This window comes from Bubalus kerabau, chromosome 3 (assembly GCF_029407905.1).
Source record: "Bubalus kerabau isolate K-KA32 ecotype Philippines breed swamp buffalo chromosome 3, PCC_UOA_SB_1v2, whole genome shotgun sequence".
NCBI lineage: Eukaryota > Metazoa > Chordata > Mammalia > Artiodactyla > Bovidae > Bubalus > Bubalus kerabau.
In genome coordinates this window covers 160,622,740-160,644,422 of record NC_073626.1, presented here as the reverse complement: position 1 = coordinate 160,644,422, position 21,683 = coordinate 160,622,740, and the positions used below count along the sequence as shown (strand labels likewise).

Sequence of the window (21,683 nt, the reverse complement as noted above, 5' to 3'; positions counted from 1 at the left end):
ACTTCTCAGTATATGGCTTTTAAAATAGTGTTTTTTTTTTTTTAATCTTGAGAATCAATTATTCATTTGAAAATCAGCTTTTTAAATCATTCATCCAGATGACCTCAGATTCTTTTTTTTTATTCTAAGATTGTAATTCTGTGGAAAGTAATTAGAAATTTTCCATAGAGTTAAAGTGTGTATTCTCTCTGAATATTTTTGCTGTGTTTTGGGGTAGACTTTTTGATTCATCTTCTGCCAGTAGGTTCTGTCTCACCTTCAATCTCCCCATCATTATATGTATTTGTTTCATTTCTCCATACTAGAACCCCCTCAAAAATCATATGCTGTACATGTGACTTGGCTTTTAAATTGTGGCAACCAAATGTCATTGTTGCTCCTTTTTCTCACATTTATGTCACTTTGATGTAATGTGCTGTGCTTAGTCGCTCAATCGTGTCCAGCTCTTTGTGACCCCATGGACTGTAGCCCTCCAGGCTCCTCTGTATATGGGGATTCTCCAGGCAAGAATACTGAAGTGGGTTGCCATGTACTTCTGCAAGGGATCTTCCTAACCCAGGGATTGAACCCAGGTCTCACATATTGCAGGCAGATTCTTTAACAGCTGAGCCACCAGAGAAGCTCACTTTAAATTACTCATAATTGGATTTTCTTTCTTACAGATCTACTTTCATGTGGCTCTTATGTCTGTGAAGTTATTTTCTTTGTTTTTTTAATCAGTAATTCAGAGCAAATTCTTTTCTGCTTCTAGGTATGCTGTGGAATTTCTAAGCTTACAAGAGTACTATAGGAAAATACATGTCAAGCTCAATATCTGACACTGATTAGAATCACCTAATGTTCTTTAAAAAAAGAAGTACTGATGAATGGAGCTTACCCCCAGACCAGATAGGCTAGAATCTCTGGAGATGGGTCTCCAGTTGTGGATATTTTTTTTAAAATTCCATATATGAGGATCACTGGTCTAAACATATGCCAATTAATGTGAAAAATTAGCTATGTTAAACTTTATTCTTATAGGTCTCTTCAAAAAGAGGAAGTTTGGAAACTAAAGATGATACTCCATTTCGAAAAGTTCTTGGTAATCCAAGTAGAGGATCGATTAAGGCTGCAGCAGGAAATGGAGTAACTCCTGCCCGGACAATTCCCTCTTTGACATCTACATCCACACCTCTTAGATCAGGGTTATTAGAAAATAGGTATGAAAGATTTTTTTTTTCTTTCTTAGTCATTAACTCTGCCTATTTAGAAATGTCTTTTAGGCCTTTTAGAAAGTCCAATAACTTGGGGAAAAGAAGGAGACTTCTAGTTAAAAAACAACTTGTAAAGCGCATTTTTTGGAGATAATATTTGTCTTTTGTGATTTATGTTAGTGACATGTATAGAGCTTGCAGACACACAGTATATTTAAATGTGGTGTATAGAGTTAGATAGCAGTAGTCACAGTTCTTGTTCTTGAGTATGTTGGTTTATACTTTTTTAATAATGTGAAATAACCGTTTTTCTCTATTCTCTGTAGGACTGAAAAGAGAAAAAGAATGCTGTCATCTGGCTCAGAGTTGAATGAAGATTACCCTAAGGAAAATGATTCATCATCGTAAGTTTTAAGAACTTATATAACATTTGATCGGTATTTCTTCCATTAATAATTACAACCACTAGAGAAAATTGGGATGGTCTTCAGTTTATGGGAATCGCAAAGACAGAACAGGATTTAGAGTATTTTGGTAACAGTACACTGTAGGCTCAATAGAGAGAGGATTTGGCCATTAGTATTGCTTTGGTCATTTTGGTGCACTTCTCCCATCTTAGCTTTATTTGTTTGCAACACTTATAATAAGGATAGAGCTGAAGAACTCTATGTAAGTGTTTTTTTGTTTGCTGCTCTTTTAATATGAACCCCCTTCCTTCCTTCTTCCCTTTACCTGTAAAAAAAAAAAAAAAGTACAATTTTTACCTTATTTGTGTGAAAAGTTAACTTAGGGGTAAAAGGGTATTAAAACCAGCATAGGTTCTAGGCAAGGAGCATCAGTCTTTTTAGAGCTACTTTTGGGGTTGAACAAAAGAGCACACCTGCAGTAGGACAAAGAGCATGCCTGCAGTAGGACAGTCACTAGCTCACAATCCTCTTCCTCATAATGGGAGACTTGTGGATTTTGTTTTTTTGTCTCTGTCTTCTGAGAGAGAAAACTTATTACACAGTTGCCAGTTAATACCTAAACAGAAGTCGGTTGGTAGTCAGTTAACTGGTGTTGAAGGCCAAAGGGTCACCAGAAAGAAGTTGGGAAAAAAGCTAAAGAAACGTTTTATAGTTTGAGTTCTTGATTCTATTGCTGTAACAGATACAAAAATCTAGGTAGCTGATAAGACTGGTGTGTTCTCTTAAACTACAATCACCATAGTCTCAGGTTCCTTTGTCTTCTATCTGCCATTCTTAATAAGTATATTCCCTTTGATGAACCAAGTTAGCTTCAGCCTCCACTCTCATATCTATATTCCTACTGGGAAGGAGGAAAGGAGCAAAGGGAGGGCATACAGCTTTTGTGTAGGCTGAAAATTTGTATACATAACTTTTATGCATATTACATTGGCCAAAACTTGGTCATGTGGTTATATCAAGTTACGAGGAGATCTGGGAAGTATGCCTCGCCCAAATTCTACTGTTATGACAAAGGAGTACAGTGGTTATTTGGGGACAACAGTCTGCCATAGTTTACCCTTCTAGCTAAAGATTTACCTTTGTTAATCATTCTTCCCATATGCAGAGTACCCCTACCTTCACCCTGATGGAGACAGCCTTTAAATCTCATTTAGTCATTATATCCAGCTCAGAGTCCAGGATCTCTGGGTTATGTGCAGTTCTCTCCATAAGGTCCAGCTGTGCCTTGGATTATACACCTCATGGTCTTGTTCACTTTAGTTCAGTTGCTCATTTGTGTCTGACTCCTTGCAACCCCCTTGCCTGCAGCACACCAGGCTTGCCTGTCCATCACCAACTCCTGGAGCTTGCTCAAACTCATGTCCATCAAGTTGATGATGCCATCCAACCATGTCATCCTCTCGTCTCTTTCTCCTGCCTTCAATCTTTTCCATCATCAGGGTCTTTTCCAATGAGTCAGTTCTTTCATATCAGGTGGCCAAAGTATTGGAACTTCAGGTTCAGCATTAGTCCTTCCAATGAATATTCAGGGTTGATTTCTTTTAGGATTGACTGGTTTGATCTTCTTGCCATCCAAGGGTCTCTCAAGAGTCTTCTCCAGCACCACAGTTCAAAAGCATTAATTCCTCTGTGCTCAGCTTTCTTTATGGTCCAACCCTCACATCCATACATGACTACTGGAAAAACCATAGCTTTGACTATAGGAACCTTTGTTGGCAAAGTGGTGTTGTACCAAAAAACTAAAAAGCAAGTTAATCTGCATTCCTCACTCCTGTCTCCACACACATAGCATTTATTATACATTGCTGGAGTAAGCAAAGGATAACCACAGCAAAAATTTCCATTTAGAAAAGACAAGGATTGGGAACTGAGGAGTCACTGGTCTATAGTAGAGATAAAATCTTGTTAGGCAGAAATTGTGAAGACAGTGAAAGCAGTGGAATAAGTTCTTAATTAACCCCTGTAACAGTCTGTCCGATCCTCTGGGAGGAACCCTTGCTCATTGTACTTCATATGACTCGTGGCTTTGCCCTTTAACAGATTCCCTTTGTCTGTTATCTTTCAAGGCCATAGCTGAAGGGGGTTTTGAAGACTCTGTTCTTTGGAGCCATGCAGCTTTGTAGCCTAGTTGATGCCGATGTAGTCCTGGAAGTTTAGAAAAGTCTAGAAATGTAAAAGTTTTAGAAGTTTTTTTAAAGGTAGAACATGCAGGGTTTTATAGGCTTGAGAAATAATTAGGGCCAGTATTTTTGTTATTATTTTGATTCTTTTAATTAATTATTATTTTGATTCTTTTAAATTTTGGAATAATTTTAGATTTACAGAAAAGTTGCAAAGATAATATTGAGATGTGCCTATATACCCCTCATCCAGTTTTCCCTAATATTAACATCAGTTTTTCACAAACTACTTCTCTAGTTACCTCTTAGCATTGCCTTAGTTTGAGAATCAGAAGCAATTGGATTTTTTTAGTCCCATATGACCTCCACTTACCACACAATTTTAATTCTAGGACATTGGCACAGAGAGATGTATTCATTTTCAACCTTGATTGCAAACCTGCTAGTTCTAACCCAGATTTATCTGTCTTGGATAGAACTTGCTGAGAGCAGTAAAAAGCACTAACACAGACCAGTGTTCTTAATTGTCTCAGTCTTTTCCTTTGAGTTCTGCCTCCTAAGACATTACAGGTAACAGTTCTATGACTATTTTGCTGAGATATAACAGTGCTCACCAGCTTTCCAGTCAGTAATATCTGTGTTTTTACCCTCTGTCTTACTACTGAGCTAGTTCTTCCCAGAACAGGGATCGAACCCATGTTACCTGCATTGGCAGGCTGATTCTTTACACGACCACCAGGAAAGCCCCACCATCTTATTATAGGTTCTTCACATTGATGCTTTTCAATTTCTGGGTGAGAATATTTAAAAAGGAGGATTAGTGGGATGAGCTGTAGCTCTTTTTGTCCTTACTGCTACAAATAGCCTTGAGGCTATAACTTAGATTATCTACTTCTAGGATCCATTCTGGATTTGCTGCTTTTTTCATTAACACTTCTAATGGTGTTGATGACTTTCCTGGTGGTATGACTGATATCTTCTTCCCTGAGGGATCTGAGCCCATGGTCACTGTGCACTTGTCAGGCTGTGGTTGCTGCAATTACCCATTCAGAGTTAAAACTGAGCTTGAAAGCACCAAGAGATTCCCTGGTGAATCTCCTTTATACCAGACATATTCTTCTTGCCCTTATCATGTAGCAGCTACCCTGCTGTTTTATAATAATTTAAGTCAGTTACAGTTTGGTAACTCCTTTCCTTGGCTGTTGCTCTGCCAGCATGAGAAGCCCAAAATGAGTAGCAGCCATCGCTTTAGATTAAATGGGATTCTTCTTGTCCTCTCTTGTGAAAAATTTCCTCCTCTGGAAACCAGAACCACTAGATCCACAAAATCTAAATTGAAGGAACAAGAAGCACAAATTCTCCAAGTGTGTTGTTAAGACTGATAGTGGAGGCATTCCTACTTCTTGGTTTCCAGACCCATGTATTCTCTATAAATGTAATGGCCTGTTGGTTTATGTTATATATTGTATCTTGAAGGGCACCCAGTTCCTAACGAGATCATCTCTAATCTACACCTTTAAAAGGCTGTGGCCGTCAGCTTTGAGGTAAATGTGATCTGCAGTAGGGCCAGTGGATCCTTTGGTCCATATGCCCTTACTCTATTTTCCTCCTTTTCTTTTGTGTAAAGTGGATTCCTCATTCCACAATGATGTTATGTGAGATTTCATGTTAATAAATCATATACTCTTATAAAGCCCTCAGATAGCAGTGTAGCCAAGGCACTGTGGATAGGAAAGGCAATAGCAAACCTTAAATAATATGCCAGTCCCAGCCAGAATTAATTGCTACCCTTTCTGGGATGGAAGGAATCTAATGTAATCAACTTATCACCAAATGTCTGGTTGGTTTCCTTAGGGGATAGTATTCATTCAAGGGCCAGGGATCAGCCTCTAGAGTAGCTGAACAATTGGACATTGAGCAGCATAAGTTGCTAAACCAGACTTATTAAAAGGGATCCCCTATTTTAGGGTGCACTTGGAGCTTTTACCTCTACCACCATGCCTATTACTCATGGGCCCTTTGTGGAAGTATTTGGATGGCTGAGTACAGAGATTGACTGGCATCCACTAGACAAGTTACCATGGGTGATTGTTTAATGTCTCTTCAGTGAAGTTCTCTGGTGAGCATTAACATGTGAAACAGATCTTCACCCTTTGTACATACTGTGCATAAACCTCTTTCATAAATCTTTTTTCCCTGATTTTCCAGGCTTACTCCTAGGCCCCTGATCATCCATCTAGACCATTTACCACCATCCAGGGTTCCTCTGGCCCACGTTTCTCTCCATACAAAATGGACAGTGAGGTGCACTTCTCAAACTCTGTACAGTGGAGGATTTCATCTTAGTCCTGTGTTCCAGGGCAGTCCCTTAGTGGAGCTACAATGCAGCAACAGTTCATTTTCAGCTTGTATCAATGTACCGAGACGATCCATCCATGAATCAGGCACAGGTTTTTTTCTTCTTCTGTCTGGTCACCAGAATCCTCATAGATCTGTTTTCATTATCTATTCTTGTTTACTCGGATATACCACTTGCATTTTATGATGGATTACTGCTGTAACTTCCTGATCTTACAACTTCATGGGTATGATAGCACCCAGCTTATGATGGCTTGCTCTGGTTGCATAGTTCCTTGATGACCCATAGTCTTTATGATTATTATTTAACCCATATCACTATATCAGTTATCTAGTGCTGTATAACAATATACTTGGAGAAGGCAATGGCTCCCCACTCCAGTACTCCTGCCTGGAAAATCCCATGGACGGAGGAGCCTAGAAGGCTGCGGTTGATGGGATCGCTGAGGGTCGGACACGACTGAGCGACTTCACTTTCACTTTTCACTTTCATGCATTGGAGAAGGAAATGGCAACCCATTGCAGTGTTCTTGCCTGGAGAATCCCAGGGACGGGGGAGCCTGGTGGGCTGCCGTCTATGGGTTCACACACAGTTGGACACGACTGAATGACTTAGCAGTAGCAATAACGATATACTTAAAATAGTAACTGTTTACTATTGCTTATAAGTCAGTGGTCACTTAAGTGGTTCTGTATATCTAGGCCTGTCTTGGCCAGTTGTGACTGGATTCTCTAATTTTCTCATACATGCATGGTCATTTGGTAAGTTGGCTCGGGATTAGCTGGTCCACAGTGGCATTCCTTGTATGACTGGCCATTGGCTGTCTAGTGGTTGGGGTGATGCAGGAGACTAGCCATGTTTTTTTTTTCACCTGGTAGGATTACCCTGGAGTTAAGCACATGGCAGTGGTAGGGTTCCAAAAGAATGAGTGAAAATTTGCAAGGTGCCTGTAGCCTTAGAATCAGGACTCAGGTACTGTTGTGTCTGTTAGAGTCTTTTGGGAAAAGGAAATCACAAGGCCAGCCTCATTAAGGGATAGGGAAACAGATGGCATTTCATAATAGAGGGCTTGGATACAAGGAAGGAAATAATTTGGGATTTTTTTTTTCAACAGCTTTATTGAGGTACAGTTTATACACCATAAAATTCACCTGTTTTAAATGTATAATTCTGTATTTTTGGTAAATTTTTTGAGTTGTGCAACCATCACCATAATCCAGTTTTAGAACATTTCTATGTTCTACCGCATTTTTCAAACGCTGTCTACCACATTTTTCAGACGATGGAAAGATTGCATGAGCTATATCCTCTTCTACTTTGTCCCAGCGCAGTTCACTACAAATGAAAAGTCTTGGTGGTATTACACTTTAGGATACCAAAGATTTTACCACCAGCCAATGGTATTTCTGCTACCATTGCCGAACAATTGATCCAGTTCCAGAATCTTGTCCTTAGAGTGTGCTTCCTAGACCCTTTTCTAGCACTAACTGTTGTTCAAGTTTCTCAGAAACAAACCCTGAAATGGAGAGTAGTGTCCAGGTGATTTAGTTAGGAATTATTCCCAGGGGATACCAGGAAGGGACTGGGGGAAGCAAGATACTGCAGTGCAGGAGAAAATGAGTGAGTGTGATCTCAGACAGAAATCTGATCTCTGACCAGAAAAATGCAGAGTTCAGACTTCATCCTAATCCCAGAGAGAAAATCTGTTACATGCATTTCACCTTAAAACTATTCTAATCCAAGGCAGGGGAGCTTGACTTCTATCCTTTAGCACCTGACCTTACTTTTGACTCTGAGAGTTCAGGCAAAGGCTCTAGTAGCTTGAGGACAATCTTGTGAAGAGGAACCCTAGGTACTGGCTATCAAAAAAATTTAAAAAACAACCCAAATAGAAGAACTTGAAAAAGAATAGATACATGTATATGCATAACTAAATCACTTTGCAGTACACCTGAAAGTAACAAAGCATTGTTAATCACCTATACTCTAATATTAAAAAAAAAAAAATTGGGAGGAAAAAAACTTTAATTGGTGTGAAGGAGAAGATACAAAAATAAAATCAGAGGGAATCTGGGTGGAGCATCTACATTGTCTGCTTGTAGGCTTTATTCATGATGGATCTCCTAAAATAAGCACTTTTAATCAAAGCATGAGCATGTTTCTCAATGGACCCTCTTTACTTAATATAGGTTCAGGTATTTGGGAATAATAGATCAGGGGAAAGGGGCTTAAGAAATTTTAACTTTATGTTCATGAACTTAAAGTAGTTTAGTCACTGTGAACTGAAATGTTGACATTTAGTAAATAACATTTCAAATTACATAGACTATAAGAACATTTTGGATTTTGTTTATTTTACTTTTTAGAGCTATTCATTATCAAGCTTGAATGGTTTGCTTCTTTTTATTTACTTATTTTCAATGTTTTTTTACTTTTAATTTTTTCACTTTAGTTCTTAATTGATTCTTTTGGTCTTAGTAGCTGAGTCATTTCAGCTGGGCTTGCTTTTGGCAAAGAAAACCTATATATTCTTGCTGTCTCTGATTTGACTTTTTTATAAAGGAACTGCTCCTTCATTTTTGCCTAATAACCAGGGTTTTGAATTGGATTGACTTTTGACTAGGTAATGAAAAGCTTGTTTTTATGATTCTCATTTGCATAAGGTTTTAACACCTTGTAGCGTAACTTCTAAGCACATCAATTAATTCAGCAATTGAAATGTAAATTCTAATGACAACTGTTTAAAATTAAGAATTATATCTTTATACATATATGTTTTGAATTAAATTATTAACTATAGGAACAACAAGGCTATGACAGATCCCTCAAGAAAGTATTTAACCAGCAGTAGAGAGAAGCAACTGAGTTTGAAACAGTCAGAAGAGAATAGGACATCAGGTAAGTATTTGGTCTTTGCATAATTTACTCATTTATGATATGATATATAGTATTAGACTAGGAATAGAAATGTAAACTGAGGCATATTTCTCACATATTTAGGAACACTGCATAAATTTTGTACTAGTTATTGGGTGTCAATTTATATCCTGTTGTTGCTGTTTATTCACTCGGTTGTGTTCAACTCTTTGTGACCCCATGGACTGTAGCCCACCAGGCTTCTCTGTCCATGGGATTTCCCAGGCAGAAATCCTGGAGTTGGTTACCGTTTCCTTCTCCAGGGGATCTTCACAACCCAGGGATCAAATCCATGTCCCCTGCTTGGCAGGTTAGGGTTAGTTACCACTGAGTCCCCTGGGAAGTCCTAATTTGTATCCTAGTACTTAGCTAAAATATTTTTTAAAATATTAGAACTATAAGGGAATTTTTATTTTGCTTACAAGGAATTTAAGCTTTACGTCTCCCTATTCAACTACCTAGAATTAAGTTCTTTCATTGTCAAAGTACCTGGACCATGGAATGAATCCAAGGAGTTAAAGTTATTGAAATTAAAACTTATCAGTGTTGCTGGTTATTAGAAGTTCCAGAAGATCTTGTAATTATCGCATAAAGCAGTTGTATAAGCTCACCTTGTTTTTAACAAAAACTAAAAGATTGTCTCTGAATTTTTATTGCTGCTTCCTATACTTAGCATCACTCTGGTCCTCTGAACTTCTTAGAGACTCATGTATCTAGTATTGATTTGAATATTGTGTTTAACTTGAAATTGAAGAAAGCTAAAATACGGCATGATTTTGATAAATTGGGAGTTGGAGAGAATTCATTTCATCTGAACTCTAGAGACTCTGACAGAAAGAGAAAGCTCTAATATAATTATCACTTCTGAAGTAATAATTCATTATATAAATTCTGTTTTTTGGTTTTCAGCTTTTACAATCAACCTATGGTTAGAAAGGACTTCCCTGGTAGCTCAAACAGTAAAGTGTCTGCCTACAATGCGGGAGACCCAGGTTCAATCCCTGGGTCGGGAAGATCCTCTGGAGAAGGAAATGGCACCCCACTCCAGTACTCTTGCCTGGAAAATCCCATGGACAGAGGAGCGTGGTAGGCTACAGTCCATGGGGTCGCAAAGAGTCGGACACGACTGAGCAACGTCACTTTCACTTTCACAATAGTTAGAAAACAGAATACTTAAAGATGTATTAATACTTAATAGATGCATTAATACTTAATACTGTTGAAGTTATGGTACATCTTACAAGTGTTGATGTGGAAGAGGAGAGAGAGAGGAAAGTATAAGGGGTCAGGTGGTAAAAAGTTTCATGGAACAAAATGTAGAGAGTTTTAAGTGTGTTAACATTGCAAAGTTCATCAGTAGAACTCAAATAACACAACTGATGGGGAGTTCCCAAGTAATCCAGTGGTCAGGACCTGGTGATTTCACTGTCATTGGCCGGAGTTCAATCCCTGGTCGAGGAACTAAGATCTCACAAGCCACAGACAAAAAATAAATAAAATAATAAAATAACACAACTGATAATTGGTTGGAGAGAAGAGAAGAAGAGTAGAGATGATATAAATGAGAAATTCTAATTTTTCTTGAGGGAGCCAGCTGATGCTGTTTAAAATTAATAAATTGAGAAATTATACAAATGTTATATAAATTATACCTAATGTTATGGAGGAAATCAGAGAAACTGAATTGCAAAAACTGGTTAGAAATTGGGAGAAAAATTTGTGGAGCTTTAGGACTAGAGAATATTCTTTTGTAACCTCTTATAAACTTTTTCACAGCATTTGCTCTTCAGACATGCATATGTATGTATTACTTTGATGAAAAGAAAGGGGAAAATAGAGTTAAATGTAAACAAGCCCAATGCGTAATTTTATTATTAAATGAACTTGAATGGTTGATTTAGGAGTTAAATTTTTCCTGTGTCTGTTCATTTTTTTAGGGCTTCTACCTTTGCAGTCGTCATCTTTTTATGGTAGCAGAACTGCAGCCAAGGACTATTCTCCTGGCAGCACTAACTTAGACAGGTATGCACTGACTATATGCCTTGTGAGAACTTAAAGAGTTTTCTTCAGAATATTAAATGATGGGAGGATCTATGTGTTGTGCTCTAAATGAATACCAGTGTATTTAACAACATAGATGAAAATTACAGATTCATGACATTTTACTTACAGGGTACTCTAGAAGTGTTTTAGTTCAAACTATTACCTTTTATGTTTTTCAACACGTGTATAAACCTGATGTCTAGGAAGACTTGTCCTGAGGCCACAGGTTGTGACTGGCAGTGTGATCAGATTCTAGACCAGTGTATTTTCCATCATCCCAAGTAAAGTAATTCCCCACTGAGACATTTTAAAATTGCCTTTATTGCTTGCATGTTTGTTAAGCTACCTACCAGAATTTAAGGTGTTTTCCTAAAAGAGCAAAAAGTTTAACCTTAGTATCTTTTACTGGAAAAGGCTAGTCAGAAATTTAATTTGGTGATTCTAGAAATATAGCTCAGATGGAAAAGAATCTGCCTGCAATGCAGGAGACCCGGGTTTGATCCTGGGTCAGGAAGGTCCCCTGGAGAAGGAAATGGCAACCCATTCCAGTGTTCTTGCCTGTAGAATTCCATGGACAGAGGAGCCTAGTGGGCTACAGTCCGTGGAGTTGCAGAGTCGGACACAGCTGAGCGACTGACACACAGAGATGTAGGTTAAATTTTTGAGGTTTATTGAGTATGAATATATAAGACAACTGCTAAGCACTTGTCAAAGAGATGTGTTCATAGATTGCCACACAGAAGGGCAGTTGTAAAAAGTGAGAGTATAAATATGCTATTATATAGCATAATGACCACTCATAGATAATGACCAGTTAAGTCATAATTTATTTTTTGCTGGAATTTAATTCAAAGTGGTAAAAACACCTAGATTATTTGTGTTAAATGATTAAGGTGAGTTAAAGAATTTGATATTAGATATACTCAGCCTTGGGTGGAATCTTTCGAGCACTTTATGAATGCAATGGTTAACTCTTTGAATTTAAAAGAGGAAGCTTAATATATTTCTGCTTATTAGAAGAATCTTAAAGGAATCCAAGTTGAAAAAAAACTAAATTTGGTTTTCAGCTATTTAAATACAATACAGATTTCTTTTCAAAGTAATAGAATGAGCATATTCATTGCACACAGGAATTATTGAAGAAATAAAAATTTCTTTTAATACAAAACTGCCCTCAAAGAGACGATGAAAATTTTCAGACTGGTAAGAAAAATAGTGCTGAGTAAAGGCTGAAGCCATAAAGCACGTATAAAACCCAGACTGGAGTCAAGTATTTAGGGCTGGGTCTTCAAAACCAACATGAGGTTGGAAACTGAACATGACCCCCAATCAGAACCTGATTTCTTATCTGAAGATACATGAAGCTGGATATCTCGAACTGCCCTCTGTGCTGGTAAGTAAGTGTTAGTCGCCCAGTCATGCCCGACTCTTTGCGACCCCATGGACTGCAGCCCACCAGGTTCCCCCATCCATGAGATTCTCCAGGCAAGGATACTGGAGTGGGTTGCCATTTCCCTCTCCATTGTACTAGTAAACCAAGCCCAGACACTTCTGTGTAACTGCCTACGTTTGGAACCTTAAATATGCTGCTTACCTGATGCTCCCTCTACTTGTGCTCAGTCACTTCAGTTGTGTCCAACTCTTTGCAAACCCTATGGACTGTAGCGCACCAGGCTCGTTTGTCCATGGGATTTTCCCAGCAAAAATGCTGGAGTGGGTTGCCATTCCCTCCTTCAGGAGCTCTTCCTGACCCAGGGATCAAACCCACGTCTCCCACATTGCAGGCAGTTTCTTTACCACTGAGCCACTGGGGAAGCCTGATAGAAAGCAAATATCCAAAAATGGGGTTTGCACTAATTGGTATCTGCTTTAATGTTCCCTATGTAGGGGCAAAAATTCTGAACCCCTGATACAAAGTCCTGTGCAGATTAGAGGTCCAGACTGAGACAGCTACTAAACAAGCAAAAATGCATGATCATAGGATGTAGCATAGATAAAGATTGTAAATGTAAATGAATTTTATTTAAAAAGATTTATGGAAAATTTATTTCAAATTCATTAAAAATCTATGAATTTATAAAAAAGAGATTTATGTAGGGCTTCTTGGTCTACCCTCCATTTTTTTCTTTTTTTATGCTGGGAAAGATTGAGGGCAGGAGAAGAAGGGGACAACAGAGGATGAGATGGTTGGATGGCATCACCAACTCAATGGACATGGGTTTGGGTGAACTCCGGGGAGTTGGTGATGGCCAGGGAGGCCTGGCGTGCTGAGGTTCATGGGGTCGCAAAGAGTCGTACACAACTGAGCGACTGAACTTAACTATGTCTTAATAGCATTTTGGAAGAAAAAAAATAGACTAAGGAGAATAAAGGAAGGAAATTTGTCAAAGAAGTACTGGATGAAAATGATGAAAGTCCACACTGAAAAGCCTCAACAAATGCCAAACAGCGGATACATATTTTTTAAATCTACATTGTGGAAGATGATGGGTAAAGAAATTTTTAAAAGCTGCCAGAAACAAAAATATCATCTATAAAACGAAAACAGACTGACATCAGCAACAGTAGGGACAGATGATATCAAAGAATTACACATCCAGTTAAATTTTCATTCAAAAATGCAAGGACAGAATTTATTTAGCAAGAAGAAAAGTGAACAAAGGAAGGAGTAGAAGTAAGAAAAATCAGTGAGCAAAAAAAATTTTAAGCATATTTAAAAATTAAGTACCTTTAAAATTTATTCTTTTGTAGAAGTAATAGGGGCATATGGTAGAAACTTCAGAAGCTACAGAGTGCATGCAGTGAAAAGTAAATCTCTCCTAACTCCTACTTGTTCATTTTCTTTCAGGAGGCAACTGCTATTACTAATATCTTTCCAGACTTATTATGCATCTAAATATATTTTAATAGTTTTTATAAAAATGATTAGGATTGAAAACAAAAGATTAACAGAATAGTATACTAATAAGAGGTTACAATAAATGAGTGGAGAAGAGTATGGGAAATTAAAACATTTTAAGTTCCTTATTTTGTTTGAGAGGAGGCCACAGTTAACTTTGTTGTTGTTCAGTCTCTCATTTGTGTCCAACTCTTTGCAGCCCCTGTGGACTGCAGCACACCAGGCCTCCCTCAACATTTCCTGGAGCGTATGCAAACTCATGTGCCTTGAGTCCATGATGCCATCCAACCATCTTGTCCTCTGTCGTCCCCTTCTCCTGCCTTCAATCTTTCCCAGCATCAGGGTCTTTTCTAATGAGTTGGCTCTTTGTCTCAGGTGGCCAAAATATTGGAGTTTAAGCATTAGTCCTTCCGATGAATATTCAGAATTGATTTTCCTGCAAAAATCATAGCTTTGATGACACAGACCTTTTCAGCAAAGTAATGGCTCTGCTTTTTAATATGCTCTCTCAGTTGGTCATACCTTTTCTTCCAAGGATCAAGCATCTTTTTAAATTTCATGGCTACATTCACCATCTGCAGTGATTTTGAAGTCCAAGAAAATAAAGTCTGTCACAGTTTCCATTGTTTCCCCATCTGTTTGCTGTGAGGTGATGGGACTGAATACCATTATCTTAGTTCTTTGAATGCTGAGTTTTAAGCCAACTTTTTCATGCTCCTCTTTCATCTTTATCAAGAGGCTCTTTAGGTCGTCTTTGCTTTCTGCCATAAGAGTGGTGTCATTTGTGTATTGCTATTTCTCCTGGCAATCTTGATTTCACCTTATGGTTCATCCAGCCCAGCATTTCGCATGATGTACTCTGCATATAAGTTAAATAAGCAGGGTGACAATATACAGCCTTGACGTACTCCTTTCCCAATTTGGAACCAGTCTGTTGTTCCATGTCCAGTTCTAACTGTTGCTTCTTGACCTGCATATAGATTTCTCAGGAGGTAGGTAAGGTGGTCTGATATTCCCATCTCTTGAAGAATTTTCCACAGTTTGTTGTGATCTACATAGTCAAAAGCTTTGGCAACATCAGTAAAACAGAAGGAGATGTTTTTCTGGAACTCTCTTGCTTTTTCGATGATCCAACGGATGTTGGCAATTTGATCTCTGTTTCTTCTGCCTTTTCTACATCCATCTTGAACATCTGGAAGTTCTTGGTTCATGTACTGTTGAAGCCTGGCTTGGAGACTTTTGAGCATTACTTTGCTAGCATGTGAAATAAGTCCAATTGTGCAGTAGTTTGAACATTCTTTGGCATTGCTCTTCTTTGGGATTTTAATGAAAACTGACCTTTTCCAGTCCTGTGGCTACTGCTGAGTTTTCCAAATTTGCTGGCATATTGAGTGCAGCACTTTCACAGCATCATCTTTTAGGATTTGAATTAGCTCAACTGGAATTCCTTCACCTCCACTTGCTTTGTTTGTAGTGATGCTTCTTAAAGGCCTCTTGATTTCACATTCCAAGATGTCTGGCTCTAGGTGAGAGATCACACCATCGTGGTTATCTGGGTCATGAAGATCTTTTTTGTATAGTTCTTCTGTGTATTCTTGCCACTTCTTAGTATATTCTGCTTCTGTTAGGTCCATACCTTTTCTGTCCCTTACTATGCCCATCTTTGCATGAAATGTTCCCTTGGTATATCTGACTCTCTTGAAGAGATCTCTAGTCTTTCCCTTTCTGTTGTTTTCCTCTAGTTCTTTGCATTGTTCACTTGGGAGGGCTTTCTTATCTCTCCTTGCTATTCTTTGGAACTCTATTCAGATGCTTATATATTTCCTTTTCTCCTTTGCCTTTCACTTCTCTTTTTTTCTCAGCTATGTGTAAGGCCTCCTAAGACAACCATTTTGCCTTTTTGCATTTCTTTTCTTGGAGATGGTTTTGATCACCACCTCTTGTACAATGTCACGAACCTCCGTCTTCTATAGTTCTTCAGGTACTCTGTCCGTCAGATCTAATCCCTGGAATCTATTTGTCATTTCCACTGTATAATCGTAAGGGATTTGATTTCGGTCATACCTGAATGATCTAGTGATTTTCCCTACTTTCATTAATTTAAGTCTGAATTTGGCAATAAGGAGTTCATGATCTGAACCACTCAACCTCCCATTCTTGTTTTGCTGACTGTATAGAGCTCCTCCATCTTCTGCTGCCAAGAATATAATCAATCTGATTTCAGTATTGACCATCTGGTGGTGTCCATGTGTAGAGTCATCTTTTGTGTTGTTGGAAGAGGATGTTTTCTATGACCAGTGCATTCTCTTGGCAAAACTCTGTTAGACTTTGCCCTGCTTCATTTTGTACTCCAAGGCCAAACGTTACTCTAGGTATCTTTTGACTTCTTACTTTTGCTTTCCAGTCCCCTATGATGAAAAGGACATTTTTGGCATTAACTTAGACATTAAAAAGTTAAAGATGACTTCCACTTCTGTCCAAGATGGACTGTCAAGGACCACATTATCCTCCTTCCTTAAACAACCAAGAACCTGGACAAACTATGTGAAACATTGCATCTCAAGACATTGGACATGAATCAGTGAAGGACAGTGATCCCTGAGAGATGGGAAACAAATTAGCCTTATGACTATGTTAGCTTGCTTGCTAGTGAAAGTTTCTAGGTTGCCACACAGGGAGGGGGAACCAGGCAGAGCCAGTCCTGGGCTCTTCCTGAGTTGAGGAAGCAGAGCTAGGAAACTAGGGAATGCAAGGTGGCTAGAATTCACAGAGCAGAGTACTAGAAGGGAAAGCTACACAAAGAAGGAATTGTAGAGATCTGCAGAGTCCCCCTTGAGTATTCATTTTGAGTGCTGAGCAGCATATGCAGGTGAGGAGACTGGTAAAGGCCAGGGAAAGAACCACCCTAAAGGATCTAAGTGGATGATACTTAGAATATACATAAAGCCAGGCATAGTTCCTGTTCCCTAATGACAGTTTGAATGCCTACAAAAAGACTTGTCTCATTAATGAGGAAAAACTTACCCTAGACGAATTGCTGCTCTGCTTCCAGATAACAGACCTTAAATCCAACATTGTACTGTTTCTGGGTAACCTAACCACATCCCAGAACAAAATTTGAGAATGTTTATAGAAATAAAAAGTATCCAATACCCCACAAGATAAAATTCACAGTGTCTGGCATCCAAGAAAATATTATAAAGTGTACAAAGAAACAGGAAAAAACAACTCATAAGGAAGAGAAAAATTAATAAATACTGACTCAGAAATGACACATGATTGAATTAGTAGACCAAGGGTATTAGGTTATTAACCTACATCAGTAATGGCAGTAAGTATAAATACACTAAATGTTTCAGTAAAAGACTGGATTTTAAAGGAAGAATAATAATCTATATGCTATGTAAAAGAGAACTGCAGTATAAAGATGGAGAAAGGTTGAAAACAGAAGGATGAAAAAATATACATTTGTCTTGTCCAAACTATAGTGTACAGGAGTACATAGTAAGGAATAAAGCTGATAGAAAGCTAATGATAACTTCAGGGTTATGATTGGGAAGGGGCACTTGGAGGTTTTTGACATTAATAGTTGTTACTTATGTGTTTGCTTTATAAAAATATGTTAAGCTCCACACTTTAAACAACTGTGCTACACATTGGACTTTTCTATTCTATTTCACAATTTTCTTTTTTAAGTAAAAAACTAAGCAGTGGCTAACAGATGTCCTTGGCACATAGTAAGTTGTTCGAGTACAGTTGGTTTTTCCTTATAAAAAAGTGTATCATATTCCTGCTTTATAGGATGCAAAAAGTAAATGTCCAGGCAGATTAAAGACCTGAATAGGAGGGAAAACAAGATTTTAAATTGTTAAAAGCATATAGGAAACCATTTCTCTGACCTTACTTTATAGAATGATTCCTAAGACAGAAATTGAAACCATAAAGAAAGACTGATATGTTCAACTTAGGTAATAATGAGGAAATTATAAAATAACAATGAAATCATGTTCCATTCATTAGAGGGATAATACTGTAACGGAGACTATGTGAAAAGGGGAAATTCTCTATTGGGGGAAATTCTTTATTGGTGGAAATATAAATTGGTACAGCATTTTTGGGAAACAGTCATTAGCTAGGAAAATTTTAAATGAAAATTAGAAATATTCCTAACATTTTCACTGCTAAGCATATAAATTAGAGTAAGTTCTCAAGGAGATTGGGTAAGAATATATGTTGCATAATAGTGAAAAGAGTTCACTGCCTAAAGGTTTTCAAGACTAGGTAAACTGATGTATGATAGCCATCGAGTGGATAAAAGTGAATAAAAAGTAAAACTATTTTTTCTCAAGCCATTAATTTGGCTTATTTTGATTGTACATTACCATATTATTTGCCTCTTCAGCTCCCTATCACCAGATTTGCTAGTTTACATTTGTGAAATTTTTTTCCCAAGTGATCATTATTACTGATATTTCCTCAAATTTAGGATATTTACTTTCCCCTAGACATTGACTTCTCTGAATCTAGTAGGGGAAGAAAGCAGTATTCAAATTTGTTTTGTTTCTTCATTATTTTTTCTTTTTCATAGGACTAATATTTCAAGCCAAACTCCATCTGCCAAAAGAAGTTTGGGATTTCTTCCTCAGCCAGCTCCTCTTTCTGTTAAAAAACTGAGGTGTAACCAGGATTACACTGGCTGGAACAAGCCAAGAGTGCCCCTTTCCTCTCACCAACAGCAGCAACTGCAGGGGTAGGTAAATTATTTTATTTTGCTTTCTTTTTATAAAGTGATTCAACTGAAGTATGTTTTACTTGGTATGTGTGCATGCTAAATCTCTTCAGTTGTGTCCGACTCTTTGTGTCCCCATGGACTGTAGCCCACCAGGCTCCTTTGTCCATGGGGATTCTCCAGGCAAGAATACTGGAGTGGGTTGCCATGCCCTCCTCCAGGGGATCTTCCTGACCCAGAGATCAAACCCACATCTCTTACATTTGCTATATTGGTCTCTTACATCTGCTGTATTGGCAGACCAGTTCTTTACCACTAGCACCACCTGGGAAGCCCTTTTACTTGGTATTAAAAATGATTAAAAGAGTCATAAATTATAGTTCTCAAATATTTTTTCACTTATTAAAGATTTATCACGTCCATGAAGTTCCGTTCATTATCTGGTCTCTGATTTTTGGACCTTGAAAACAAAATACACGTGTGTGTGTTTCTTTGTAAATGTATGCTGCTGCTGCTGCCAAGTCGCTTCAGTCGTGTCCGACTGTGCGACCCCATAGACAGCAGCCCACCAGGCTTCCCCGTCCTTGGGATTCTCCAGGCAAGAACACTGGAGTGGGTTGCCATTTCCTTCTCCAGTGCATGAAAGTGAAAAGTGAAAATGAAGTCGCTCAGTTGTGTTCGACTCTTAGCGACCCCATGGACTGTAGCCCACCAGGCTCCTCCAAATGTGTATATATATATGAAACATCATAAAGCAGAAAATGCGTATTCTTAAATCTCATATACTTCATCCATCTCCTTAGATACTTCAGTATTTATTTTATTTTTCTCTTTCCCAGCCCCTTCATGCTTTTATTTTTATTAACCATAAAAAATGAGATCATGGTATAATAGCTATAATAATAATATCAATCATAGCTAAAGTGTTTGTTATGTGCCAGAAACTGTGTTTCAATGAATTTTGTCTTTAAATCCTCACAGTAGCTCTCTGAGCTAGATGTATTTAAAAATCTGTTTTTGTAGATTAAGGGAGGAAGGCTTGTGCTTCCCTGGTAGCTCAGCTGGCAAAGACTCCACCTGCAATGCAGGAGACCCTGGCTCAATTACTGGGTCGGGGAAATTCCCTGGAGAAGGGATAGGAGACCCATTCCTGTATTCTTGGTCTTCCCTGGTGACTCAGATGGTAAAGAATCTGCCTACAGGGTGGGAGACCTGGGTTCGAGACCTGAGTTCGATCCCTTGGTTGAAAGATCCCCTGGAGGAGGGCATGACAACCCTCTCCAGTATTCTTACCTGGAGAATCCCATGGACAGAGGAGCCTGGCGGGCTACAGTCCATGGGGTTACAAAGAGTCAGATGTGACTGAGCGCCTACACACAGTGCAGCACAACTAAGGCTTAGAGGAATTCATTAACTTACTTGAGGTGTTGTAATACACTAATAGTGAATCTAGGCAGTTGGAGCCCTCTTGCATTTTTTTCCTTCCAGCTTTATTGCAGTATAATTGACATACAGCACTGTATAAGTTTAAATTGGACAGCATAATAATTTGACTCATATACATCATGAAATGATTACCACAGTAAGTTTAGTGACTATCAGTCATCTTACATAAATAGAAAAAGAAAAATTTTAATTGAAGTATAGTTGATTTACAGTGTTGTGTTAATTTCTGCTATACAGCATAATGATTCAGTTATACATATTTAAAATTTTCTTTTCCATATGGTTTATCATAGGATATTGAATATAGCTCCCTGTGCTATACAGTAGGACTTTGCTGTTCATCCTTTCTGTATATAATAGCTTAGATCTGCTGACCCCAACTTCCAACTCTATCCTTCCCCTTGGCAACCACCAGATGTTGTTTATGACCATGACTCTGTTTCATAGGTAGGTTAATTTGTGATGTATTTTCGATTCCATATATGAGTGATATCATATGGCATTTGTCTTTCCCTTTCTGATTTACTTCACTTAGTGTGATAATCTCTGGTTGTATCTGTGTTGCTGCATATGGCATTATTTCATTCTTTTTTATGGCCGAGTAGTAGTCATATATATACATACACACAGCACATTTTCTTTATCCATTCATCTGTCAGTGGACATTGGGTTTGTTTCCATGTCTTGGCTACTGTGAATAGTGCTGCTGTGAACATAGGGCTGCATGTGTCTTTTTTAATTATAGTTTTGTCTAGATACATGCCCATGTGTAAGACTGCTGGATCATCTGGTAATTCTTCTACTACCACCACCACCCATTAAGGAAAGTGCACTTTGTTAAACTAACAGAAGAGGATGTGCTTGAATTAGTCACCAGATCCACAAAATGAATACAAATGTTAAAAAACAGGCCACCTCTATATAGACTAGAAGTGAAAAACAGAAATATGAATCAAAATATTTAGTCCAGTAAAAATTCTGCCCCCAAAACCAATATGAACTGCAAGAAAATTGTCATATAGCACTCAAAACTGAATTAAATATCTTCAAATAAGCATTTGAAGATATGAAAAAAAGCACCATAAATCAATAATTCTAACCCACAATCAGAATGGGCAAGCAGGAAGAAATGACAGTTGCTTGAACACAAAAGAGAGAGAGGAAGAAAGACAACATCATATCAAAAATTAAGTCTAAATGAAAGTTCCCCAAGGGAAAATAAGTTCAAATGAAAATTTAATAAGGGACTTTGAAGGAAAAAACAAGGAGGAAAATAAGATAAAGAAGTATAAGCGGTCAGTGAGGAAGTGGTTGAATTAGAAAACAGACAAGGAAGGTCCCATGGCACATAAAATTAGAATCGCTGAAGAAAAAAAAATCCTGACAGTGAAACAGAACTAGTATTTACAACCATAACCCAAGAAAACTTTGAAATAAAATTTTCAGAAATAAAATTACTGAATTTATACATTCAAAAAGCCCTCCAAGTACCTGGAATATTGAATGAATAA

General features: G+C 38.0%; 1 protein-coding gene across 10 annotated transcripts in view; it reads left to right on the top strand.

Annotated features, from left to right (window-relative positions):
• Nucleotides 1-21,683, top strand: part of USP37 (ubiquitin specific peptidase 37) — an 85,936-nt gene that overhangs the window by 19,015 nt on the left and 45,238 nt on the right. For all 10 annotated transcript variants that reach the window (XM_055573454.1, XM_055573455.1, XM_055573453.1 and 7 more), the window contains 5 exons: nucleotides 1,021-1,199; nucleotides 1,520-1,597; nucleotides 8,940-9,037; nucleotides 10,993-11,077; nucleotides 18,586-18,747. In XM_055573454.1, the coding sequence (XP_055429429.1) occupies nucleotides 1,021-1,199; nucleotides 1,520-1,597; nucleotides 8,940-9,037; nucleotides 10,993-11,077; nucleotides 18,586-18,747 (602 nt within the window). The remainder of the gene's footprint in view (nucleotides 1-1,020; nucleotides 1,200-1,519; nucleotides 1,598-8,939; nucleotides 9,038-10,992; nucleotides 11,078-18,585; nucleotides 18,748-21,683) is intronic.